This window comes from Haliotis rubra, unplaced genomic scaffold (genome assembly GCF_003918875.1).
Source record: "Haliotis rubra isolate DU_JTF1 unplaced genomic scaffold, ASM391887v1 Scf97, whole genome shotgun sequence".
In the NCBI taxonomy this organism is placed as follows: Eukaryota; Metazoa; Mollusca; class Gastropoda; order Lepetellida; family Haliotidae; genus Haliotis; species Haliotis rubra.
In genome coordinates this window covers 1,856,633-1,868,840 of record NW_025767712.1, presented here as the reverse complement: position 1 = coordinate 1,868,840, position 12,208 = coordinate 1,856,633, and the positions used below count along the sequence as shown (strand labels likewise).

The following is a 12,208-nucleotide window of genomic DNA, read 5'->3' as shown; positions in this document are numbered from 1 at the left end:
ATAAACCCACACTCGCTCAGTACTACACACCATCCAAGGGACAAATGGACCGTGAACTGGTCTTCATAGCGCTGGGTATAGCAGCGACTGCGTTGGTTGCAAAACAATTAGACTAAGTACTCATATAAGTATGCTAAACATGAGACCTGCTCCATACCGATGCGAATACATACTTATGGGGAAGAACGAACCCTGTGATAAGAGATGTAGGACAGAGGGGAACTGTTGTTTCCACATGGGAAGCCCTAACTACACGTGTTCTGTGTGTGGCATAGGAGTTAAAGGACACTACTGCCTATGTAAAGCTCACGGAGCGAACGTAGTCAGACATCACCTCATCTACGAGAATAAAAAGGCCTACATAAAAGAACGTAGGCGACTTCTCAAGATAGCAGTGTAAGGCTGGAGGAGTTACCTCCCTTTGACAGTGACCCAATTAGAGATTATACACACCTACGTATAGCTATGTTTGTGGAAATTAACCCCAGGGACATCGAATCTCTGGTTAAAAACATACTCAAAGATGAATTGAACTTATGGGGGCGCTTCAGATTTCAGGTCACATTGGGAGTGGTATGGATTAAAGAGGGTGTTAAGTGTACTCATCCCTTCACATGTGAGGGGGACGTCACGACTCAACACCAGATAAATTGTTTTACAAGTATACGCACAACTTCAAGGAATACTATATCTAACAGTGTGAGTACTGGATTGAAACAGCCCATCTAGTGATTTTATGATATTTTTTATCAATTACCTCCCTTTACTGTGGCCCAATTAGACATTAATTCTCTTAGATGTGTACGCAATTATGACCACTATACGTGAGCTTAAGCAAATCGCCAGACAGAGAGGTGTGATAGGGTATTCTAGAATGCGGAAGCCAGCCTTGTTGAGATTACTAGGTTTAGAAGCCCCTCCCACGGTAAAACAATTAAAAGCTCAAGCAAAACAGCTTGGGCTCACGGGTTATTCAAACCTGGGGAGAGCCGGGTTAGTCGCATTGTTATCACATGCCCCCGTAGCAAATCCCACTGTAAAACAATTAAAAGCCGAGGTTCGTGATTTGGGGTTAGTGGGGTATTCCCGTATGAGTAAACCACAGCTTGTAGAACTGTTACGGCAGAATAGAGCTATTGACCTACAGTTCGTGCGCACTGAGCGCGCTGTAGGTAACTATTTGAGAGGCTGGCGCATGCATGTTGATAGGAACATAGATATCACAGATATCAAGCCTCTGATAGCTGATAAAATAAACCAGGAACTAAACGATCTTGGAAGTATCAAGTTTCAGATCACAGTTAAAATGTCGCCGATAAGCAAGTTGGGGAGGGTCACTGAGTGCGTTCAGCCTTACTTCAGAGGTAGGCAAGAGGTTGTCACATACAGAGACCATTAACGCATCAATCGATACCAGTTTTCAGCAGATACGAGAATACCTAGAACGCTACACACACTTGGGGTCGGGTGGGCTGTAGATAAAATCGATAATGTCTATCTAGACATAGCTAACTACGTGCCGTTCAGAGGTGGGTCATACCTAGACTTGCCCCCCTACTATAGGAAAAAACATGCCATAGTAAACGTTAAGAATAGAGGAGACGATTGTCTGAGGGTAGCTACCAGGTCAGCCTTGTTTCCAGCTGACACTCATTCAGACAGGCTTTCTAGCTATCCCCAAGACGATGGGCTCAACTGGGATGGTATAGATGAACCCACCCCCATATCCCAGATCACTAAAGTAGAAAAACAGAATAATCTAGCTTATAACGTCTTTGGGCACGAAGGTAACACAACAATAGTACACAGGGTCAGTCCAGTGTTGGGGGAAAAGGGTCGCCAAGTTATCAATATATTCATGATCCAACGAGGTGAAAAGTATCACTACACGTGGATAAAACATCTCAGCCGGTTGTTGCACGACCAGTCGAAGCACGTTGGGAAAAAAACACTTTTGTGTGCGATGCCTGCGCGGTTTCAGCCGAGCTGATTTATTAGAATCCCACCGGGAGGATTGCCAAGGTGTGGGGCAGACGGCCATACGCGTTGACATGCCTGTAAAATTCGACAACCACAAGAACCAAATGTCTGTGCCTTATATAATATACGCCGACTTTGAAGCCTTGGTCAAACCTGTTGTTGGGGATACTCCCAATACTCTACCCACAGGTGAGAGCTTCACACTCAAAACACAGGAGCATGAAGCCTGTGGGTTTGGATACGTTGTCGTCCGTTGTGACGGGGAAACGAAAGCTCCGGTAGTGTATAGGGGTCCTGACGCGGCTGAAAGGATTCTAAAGTGTTTGCAGGAGGAAGAAAAAATTATTAGGAACGCACTGTATAGAGTCGCTCCCATGCGTATGACCCAAGCCGACAGGCTAGCTCACGCCTGTAGCACTAATTGTCACTTGTGTGACTCACCACTTAACGGTGATTCGGTAAGAGATCACTGTCACGCGTAACCGTAAGTATAGAGAAGCCAGCTCACAGCTGTGTAACCTTAAGCTTAGAATCAACCCTAAGACAATAAACATTCCCGTTGTCTTTCACAACTTGAGAGAATACGACTATCACTTAATCATGCAGGCCATCGCGAAAATCGATGGTAATATAACGTGCATCCCCAACAACATGGAGAGATACATCTCCTTCAGCTTAAACGGCCTTAGGTTCATAGATTCAGTACAATTCTTATTGTCTTCATTAGACAGTCTGGTCAAGGCCAACGATACCTTCCCTTTTATTACCGATCGATACACGGACGCCGAGACTAGACCCCTGCTTATGAGGAAGGGTGTGTATCCCTATGAGTACATGGATAGTTGGCCTAAGTTCACCGAGACCAGACTACCCCCCATCAGAGAATTTTACAGCAATCTGACCGACTCGGAAATATCCCAAGACGATTACTCACACGCTATTAATGTATGGAATAAACTGGGTTGTAAGAACCTGGGTGACTATCATGACCTGTACTTGAGGACAGATGTACTGTTGTTAGCCGACGTGTTTGAGACGTTTAGGCGGACGTGTTTCAAGCAGTATAAACTCGACCCCGCATGGTATTACACCAGCCCAGGTCTGTCGTGGGATGCCTTGCTTAAAAGGACCGGAGTTAAGTTGGAATTGCTTACAGATTATGACATGCACCTATTCATTGAGAAAGGCTTGCGAGGTGGGATCTCCATGGCAGCCAAACGATACGTGAAAGCAAATAATCAATACGTGAAGGGCTACGACCCTAGCAAACCAACCAATCACATTCTCTACCTCGACGCCAACAACCTGTACGGCTGGGCCATGAGCCAGTATCTACCCACAGGGGGATTCGAATGGGCGTCACATGAGGTTGATGTTATGAGCGTCGCGTCAGATTCTAACAAAGGTTATATCCTCAGGTTGACTTGGAGTACCCCAAGGCATTACATTCATATCACACAACAGCTACCCCTGGCCCCTGACGTTATGAGGGTTAACCCAGACTGGATGTCTGAGTACCAACATAACTTATTAGGTGGGCGGGTGGCAGACGTTGAAAAACTTCGTGCCTAACTTAATGAATAAGACCAAGTACATCGTTCACTATCGCAACCTACAGCTGTACCTGTCGCTGGGTATGAGGCTGACTAAAATACACAGGGTGCTCGTGTTCGACCAGAGCCCATGGATGGAGCCCTACATCAGAATGAACACAGACCTCCGAAAAGCTTGCCACCAGTGACTTTGAGAAAAATCTCTACAAGCTCATGAACAACTCGGTGTTCGGTAAGACTATGGAGAACCTGAGGAAACGCGTGACCGTGAAGCTGGTTCGGTCGAATGAGGAAGACAAGCTCAGGAGACTGATAGCCAGTCCGCATTCAACCGTAGCAAAATATTCACCGATGACCTAGTTGCCCTACACATGAAGAAAAGCCACATAAAATTCAACCGGCCTGTTTACGTGGGGATGAGCATCCTCGATTTATCCAAACACCTGATGTACGACTTTTACTACAACGAGCTTAAGAAACAGTACGACGACAGGTGCGAAGTGCTGTACACTGACACGGATTCCCTGCTGATGGAGATTCGAACCGATGACGTGTAATGAGGACATGAAAAACACCTCGATTTGTATGCGACACCAGCGACTACCCCAAGGACCATGCCATACACAGCACGGTAAATAAAAAGGTCCTAGGTAAGATGAAGGACGAGTGTGCTGGCACGCCCATAGCCGAGTACATAGGTTTGAGACCTAAGATGTACTCCATCCTGAAGGCCGACAATAGTGAGATCCGGAAGGCTAAGGGTGTTAAGAAGTACGTGGTGAAACAACACATCAAACACGCCAGATTCAAGGAAGCCCTGTTCAAGACCCGTACCTTTAGACATAAAATGAACACACTTAGAAGTGATGGCCATAAGATATACGGACTGACAATAAACAAGACGTCCCTGTCGCCGATGGACACTAAACGTTGGATAGCTATTGATGGGATAAACACGTACGCGTATGGACATGAGAAAATTGAACATGTCACGGAACCAGAGAAAGTTTGAGGCTATTTACCATAGCCCGCGTGGGTACTGGAAAGGAGCTAGCGCTGTAGATAAGCTGGCTAAAATGGCGCGAGTACCCCCGGAGGAAGCCAAAGCGTGGCTTGAAAAACAAGCCCTGTGGCAGATCTATTTGTCGCCACCACGCTACGTGCCTAGAAGGAAGTTTGGTATTAACATACCTAATAGCGTTCACCAGGCAGACCTACTGTTCCTACCCCACGACAAGAGGTACAAGTATGCCTTAACCGTAGTGGACGTAGCCAGTCGCTACAAGGAAGCCGAGCCCTTGACCACGAAAGATTCTGCCCAGGTGGCCAGAGGATTCGAACGCATATACAAACGCAGTCCGCTGGCGTGGCCAACAGAGCTGCAAGTTGACCCCGGGCGGGAGTTCATGGGTGCCGTGTCACAACTGCTAGCCAAACACGATACAAAGGTCAGGCGTGGCACGGCTGGAGCCCATCGCAGCCAAGCCATAGTTGAGAGATTCAATAGGACTTTGGCTGAGCGCTTATTTGGACATCAGTATGCGAGGGAGTTGGCGCCCGGAAACGATCGACTGAATGGGTCACGAGGTTACCTAAGGTGGTGTCGGCAATCAACCATGAAGTCACCCGTCTCACCGGCAAGAAACCGGCAGACGCTATCAAATTAAAATCAATAGTTGCAGAGTCGGCCGCTCCATTGCGTGGGAAGGAGAAACAGATCCCAGATAGGGCCCTAGTTAGGTATCTATACCAGCCTGGGGAACACGAGGGTGATAGCCGTAAGCGAGCCACCGATCCTATATGGTCAGTCAAAACTTACAACATAGATAAAGTGGACATCAAAGCAGACGAGCCGAACTTGTACTACTTGAGGGATGGGCCAGGCAGAGGGTTTGTAAGAGAAGAATTATTGATCGTACCGTATGGCACAGTGTTACCTCCTGTCAACAGCACGTGATGCGTGGGTGCGTGATACAATACCCGTTAAACTGACCTACTTCAGCTAAGTCCGCGGTAGCTCAGTCGGTTGAGTGGTGCGGCCCATTATGTATAGTCTGCGCAAGCTGTACATGTGGGTTCGTATCCCACCGTCGCAACTTTGTGTGATGTGATACACAATTCCCCTTGGGAGGAAGCGCAATACATTTCTATTTCTCCCTTGGGGAATTGTGGCTGCCGGGGACATTTTACTACTTTTAAGCAGTAGGGGTAATGGTAGCAAGAGCTAAGGGTCCGACCAAAGCCTTATTTGGGAAATAAGGCTTTGCAGAGGCTTTTGTTGGACTTGGTCCAGGACAATCATTTCCTCTACTACTAACAGTGTAGAACATTCAAACAAACACACCCTTTAACGACCTTGCACCAAGTGACAAGATGTGTTAGCTATAGACTTTTTTTGTATTTAATATTTGCAGAATCCCTGTTACAGGTGGGGGGGGGCAAGGAGTCAGGGAATTCCTTGCCCTCTTTGAGAAAAGACAAAGAAGGATTCAGGTTTTTATCAACTGTCACACACATGCATGAAGTACATGCAGTTAGCTATAGACTTTGATTTCAATTTGGAATTGGAGTTATGTCTTTGGTTTGATAATAATTATGTGCAATTTTCAAGCCATATTTGACAATAAATGGCTGTCAGCTTTCTTACTTTGTGTTCATATTTTACTGTAATACATGTTTCCCCTTGAACATCATTGCAGTCATCTTTCTATACCATATCTCACATGAACGTCATCCCATCCAGATTATGATACTCAGTTGGTCAAACCTCACCAGAGAACAAAACTTTGTTTGTGGAGAAACTCTTCTACAGTGAGGTCCAGTAGATATAATGAGAATATTTATAACGCGCCTTCTTCAGGCTAGATATCCTGCTCAAAGCGCACAGTCTGATCATTACTACCCTGGTTAACCCAAGGTTAATAGTCTCACAACCTATTTCACCGGGTACCCATTTTCTGCTGGGTGAACAGCGGCAATTTTGAACAAACTCAATTGCCTAAGGTCAGACCACATGTATCACATGTGCTTCATTGTGGGGCAGGACTGAAGTCCAAGAAATTCTCAGGAGTCAAGTTGCCAAACACGGTCACCCATCCACCGACTCTCAGCACCCAACGCTTAACTTCAACTGATTTATGACCTGAGCTCTTCGCAGAGGTATCTCTCCATCACACAGGCAGAAGCTACTTTTAGGCGACTACACCTGTGTGAAGCTCAGCCAGATTCTTAGAAGGACGTATGTTTCCGGCCAAGTTCAGTAAGGGTGGAGACAAGACTTATACAGTGAGTTTGGAGGATGCATTAGGGCACCTGTCTCATGACAGCAACAGATGATGTTATGACTGCTCATTTCATCAACCAGCAGGAATGCACTCATTCACAAAGTCTTCCCCATATTGCAAGGTCTGCTCAGATATATGCACTGTCTAGAGTCACTGGCTCTGTATGTGTCACTTTACAAGACATGATGATTTCATGGGTTTCTTGAGGGAGAAACTCTCACCGTTGTCAGACACATCTCCCTATGACCGGAAATGGTCCTGTGTTCAGACATACCGCCATCAACATAAGATCGTACTTTAAAAACAGATATTTCTGACTCCTTGGTCTGTCAGGAGGCACCATTACAAGTAACATCCATAATGAGGTCTGCAATAACTATGAATTGACAACAACACATTTCCACTTCTTACTCTTGTATTTCTCTTCTCAGGTATTCGGCCAAGATCTGGACTTCAAGAATTACTGTTTAGCCCACTTGTTTACACACCAGTCGTTTGTCAATAACGTACTCGGACTTGCTTACATTGCTTCACCCAAAACAAGCAGTGTTGGAGGAATCTGCTCCAGAGGTACAACTTTCAACATCAAACATAATATACAGGCATCGTTCATGAGTCTGCATTTAGTCTAAATACCAAAGTTGTTTCTAGTGCAGGGAAAAGGAGTTTGTTAACTGTCTACAGTTATGAAAAACTTCCAAGTTTTGAAGGAAATTCAGAGCAGATCTGTAACACTTTTTGGGGGTCACCTAACTGTATGATCACAATATTTTTTTTCTATTCATGTCAATTTCAGAGAATATTCCAGAATGAACACCACTAACCGAACTAATGAAACAACTGAGATGTGACAAAGATGATTGTAATCCTGAAATTATTTGTTCTGTTCCAGTTCGATCAATCAATGGTGTTCAAACAAGCCTGAATACAGCACTCAGCAGTACCAGAAACGAGAATGGGGCTGTTGTACTGGCCCAAATGGCTGACCTTGTCACTGCTCACGGTCAGTTGTTATGAAATCTCTGTGAGTGATGGGGGGAGGTCTTGGCTCAGTGTGGTGTTTTGGGGTGTGGTGAGGGAGGTCTTGGCTCAGTGTTGGGTCTTGGGGTGTGGTGGGGGAGGTCTTGGCTCAGTGTGGTGTCTTTTGGTGGGGGAGGTCTTGGCTCAGTGTGGTGTATTGGGGTGTGGTGGGAGAGGTCTTGGCTCAGTGTGGGGTCTTGGGGTGTGGTGGGAGAGGTCTTGGCTCAGTGTGGGGTCTTGGGGTGTGGTGGGAGAGGTCTTGGCTCAGTGTGTGGGTGTGTGGTGGGGAGGACTTGGCTCAGTGAGGGGTGTGGTGGGGAGAGTCTTGGCTCAGTGTGGTGGGAGAGGTCTTGGCTCAGCTGGTGAGGGGTGGGCTCAGTGTGGGGTCTTGGGGTGTGGTGGGAGAGGTCTTGGCTCAGTGGGGGGGGTCTTGGCTCAATGTGGGGTCTTGGGGTGTGGTAGGGAGGTCTTGGCTCAGTGTGGGGGTCTTTGGGTGTGGTGGGGGAGGTCTTGGCTCAGTGTGGTGTCTTGGGGTGTGGTGGGAGAGGTCTTGGCTCAGTGTGGGGTCTTGGGGTGTGGTGGGGAGGTCTTGGCTCAGTGTGGGTGTGGTGGGGAGGTCTTGGCTCAGTGTGGGGTGTGGTGGGGAGGACTTGGCTCAGTGTGGGGTCTTGGGGTGTGGTGGGAGAGGTCTTGGCTCAGTGTGGTGGGGGTCTTGGCTCAGTGTGGTGTATTGGGGTGTGGTGGGAGGTCTTGGCTGAGTGTGGTGGGGGTCTTGGCTCAGTGTGGGGTCTTGGGGTGTGGTGGGAGAGGTCTTGGCACAGTGTGGGGGTCTTGGGGTGTGGTGGGAGAGGTCTTGGCTCGGTGTGGGGTGTGGTGGGGAGGACTTGGCTCAGTGTGGGGTGTGGTGGGGGAGGTCTTGGTTCAGTGTGGGGTGTGGTGGGGAGGTCTTGGCTCAGTGTGGGGTCTTGGGGGAGAGGTCTTGGCTCAGTGTGGTGGGGGTCTTGGCTCAGTGTGGGGTCTTGGGGTGTGGTGGGAGGGTCTTGGCTCAGTGTGGGGTCTTGGGGTGTGGTGGGAGAGGTCTTGGCACAGTGTGGGGTCTTGGGGTGTGGTGGGGAGGTCTTGGCTCGGTGTGGGGTGTGGTGGGGAGGACTTTGGCTCAGTGTGGGGTGTGTGGTGGGAGAGGTCTTGGCTCAGTGTGGTGGGGGTCTTGGCTCAGTGTGGGGTCTTGGGGTGTGGTGGGAGAGGTCTTGGCTCAGTGTGGGGTCTTTGGGTGTGGTGGGAGGGGTCTTGGCTCAGTGTGGGGTCTTGGGGTGTGGTAGGGGAGGTCTTGGCTCAGTGTGGAGTCTTGGGGTGTGGTGGGGGAGGCTCAACACAGGGTTAATATTGAACACTAGTGACAGCTAGAGATCAACTGTGTTCATGTTAAGAAAATATGATGCAAAATATGAAAGTGTCTAAAATTATGATTACTGCTAATATGTTAAAGGGAGAGTAAGGGTAAACTAAACATAACAACTTTGCTGATTTCAATACTTTAGTGTATAATTTATCACAAATACTTGACCAAAATTAAATTTGAAAAAAACCCAGAAATGGCATAACACAGACAATAAATATTTACGGGGGAGACCCTCGCCCATAGGAAAATATCTACCAGGGGGGATTCCCCTTACAAGGGTTACAACAGGTTCCTGGTGTTTGACGCAATCCACACTTGAACAATCAGGCTGGTGCCCTATGTTACCTGCTGTGCATCTGGTTTCTTCATTGCCTTTTTGGTTCCGGGAAGTTCATTCCTGTCATCACTGAAGGACTTCACCCAATCCAACACATCCAATATGAACTGATACAATATTCAAACAATCTGAATATGCTGTTTCGACACTATACACAGATGAATAAAATATTGAAACAATTTTATAGTTGATAGCAATAATAATTATTTGCTGGGGTGAAACAACTCGGGTGAAACAGCCTGGGGTGAATGTCTTTGGAGTGAAATAACCTGTTACCCTCCTTTCCTCCCTTTTCTATGTGCTTGTCCATTGAATTACCATGTCAATACGTTAACTTTACTGTATGTATAAACACATTACGTAGTGTGTAATTTCAACACTTTCATATGGACATTAATAAACTTTATATGAATATGATGAGTTTTTCACTTTTGAAAATTGACTAGATGTTACTTGGAAAATTGATATTCACAACAAGATCACAATGTTCTTTTCAGTTTACTTTGTCCTTAAGATTTCCTGTTCTTAAATACTTCTAAGTTGTCTTCTTTGGGTTTTGAGACTGGGGGGGTATCCGGGTAATGTTTGGTCGTTGCTAAGTGTACCACCATAATGGTGAGTCACAATTTATGCATTAACTCAAATTTGTTTCTTTTCATACTTTTCTACATGCTGCTGCTTTTCATCCTAAATATATGTAGAACTTGGTAAGTGTCCACCTCATAGTATCTAATTCCACCTGATTGTATTTATACCTCATAGTGGAATGGTTAATTTGTCTGAGACTCTGATCTAATGGAAGAAAGTACTCTCGCTTTGCTGTTATAACATCTACCTACTCCTGTGTTGTAATGTTTGGGATTGTTGAGTAAAATACTTAAAATGTGAAGAAATTGATTTTCATGTAACCTTTCCACACTTTATTTTTGTTGATGAGAATTTTAATAACAGTAATGTAAGATGAAAGAAAATTCAATCTTTGTGAAATTGCTGCGTTATTTTAGGACACAACTGGGGCAGTGAGCATGATGGAAGCGACTGTTCTCCTTCCTCCATAATAGGTGACGGGAAGTACCTCATGTACCCATACTCTGTCAGCGGGGTCCACCCCAACAATCATGTAAGTTGTGGAATTCTTTGCATACAGTAGGTCCCAGATGTACATGTCCCTTTAAATATGCTATTTATATCTGATTAAACAGAATGTCCTACGTGTGTATTAGAGATAACCAATATATAAGTATGTTTTAGTTTTATTATGTCTTAATTGTGTAGGTATAGTGTAATTTTTTAAAGACCATTAGATATAGTGAAATAGAAAATCATTCATTCAGAAAAGGTTTAAACAAAGATACAAAGTTTTGATATAGAAGCCCATGTGAAATTTTTTATCATTTTTCACCGAATTGTCTTTTCTCGAACAACTAGAACAAAGTTATTTTCCCACTATTATTAATTGTGGAAAATACTTATGACTTGGTGCAATGCCGGGCCTTACCCAAAAACCTTTAGGAATGTACAAACAAAAAGGAAAACAAAAAAGGTTTTAGTGAGTAATATATATGTTCACTATTTCTCTGATTTCATTTTTTATTTAATGTAAAAACTGTATATGAACATACATCTTTATCTTTAGGAGAGTCCAGATGTATACTAATATGTATATAAGTTGTGATAACCTGTTCCAATTCCTTTTCCTGGGAATAAAATATGTTTAAAGTTAAACTATGTATGCTTCAAATGAAATCAACATCTGAACATCCATATCAACTGAGTTTGGTTTATTTTCATGTGAATAAAACAAAAACTTATTTGATGTCAGTGGTCTTATTGGTTTCTTTTATTTCAGCAATTTTCCCCATGCAGCAAGGTTCTGATCGACAGAGTTCTGCAGTCAAAAGGCAGTGCTTGTTTCAAAGGTAGGTTTACAAGTGCTCTTAAGAAGGAAGTGGAAATGTTTTATATTTAACTAATGAAAACACAGAAATGCCACAAAGAAGTTGATGTTGTGATACCCACTCTAGTTATTTCGGTAAAACATTGTACATATGACTTTACAGTATTTATAACATATTTAATTGATAATATATCAAGGCAAGGATAAAGTAACTATCTAACCTGAGCTATGTGCCAGTGTCTTGTCCAGTGCAGAGTTATAAGCAGTGTGATTTGAAAAGTGTGCAAATGCAGTGGAAGAAAGCTGTAGTTATGTAATGTTAATCAAATAGGAAGCTAAGGGCTATTGTATTGAAAAGCTTGATCGTTTCAGAATGGAATAACCTGTCCACCCTTTGATAAAATAGACTAACTGCTTGGACTGTTAACCCAAGGACATACAACTAAGGCAAAGACTAATAAACATAAAACAACTTGAAATAACAAATCTAATATGGTATTCCTTAAAAACTATAGATACAATATCTGGCAAGACTTAAGCCCATATTGGGTGGCATTTTTAGAAGTTGGATATGTCTCTCAGTATGTTCAGATATAATTAAAGAAACATGTTAAAACTCATCCTTATCAGATGAATATTCAAGTGATATGATTTAACGGAGGATACGGGCGGAAGTCTTTCCCAATATCCTGTTACTCATTATTGTCACTGCAATTATGAGAAGTTTTGGTATTCTTC

At 44.5% G+C, this 12,208-nt stretch overlaps 1 protein-coding gene across 1 annotated transcript in view; it reads left to right on the top strand.

Moving 5' to 3' along the window:
• The window catches only part of LOC124265245 (ADAM 17-like protease), a 30,452-nt gene that overhangs the window by 17,572 nt on the left and 672 nt on the right, over positions 1-12,208 (top strand). Inside the window, exons 10-14 of the mRNA XM_046700034.1 lie at positions 7,249-7,387; positions 7,710-7,820; positions 10,275-10,280; positions 10,578-10,693; positions 11,423-11,492. Coding sequence (XP_046555990.1) covers positions 7,249-7,387; positions 7,710-7,820; positions 10,275-10,280; positions 10,578-10,693; positions 11,423-11,492 — 442 coding nt within the window. The remainder of the gene's footprint in view (positions 1-7,248; positions 7,388-7,709; positions 7,821-10,274; positions 10,281-10,577; positions 10,694-11,422; positions 11,493-12,208) is intronic.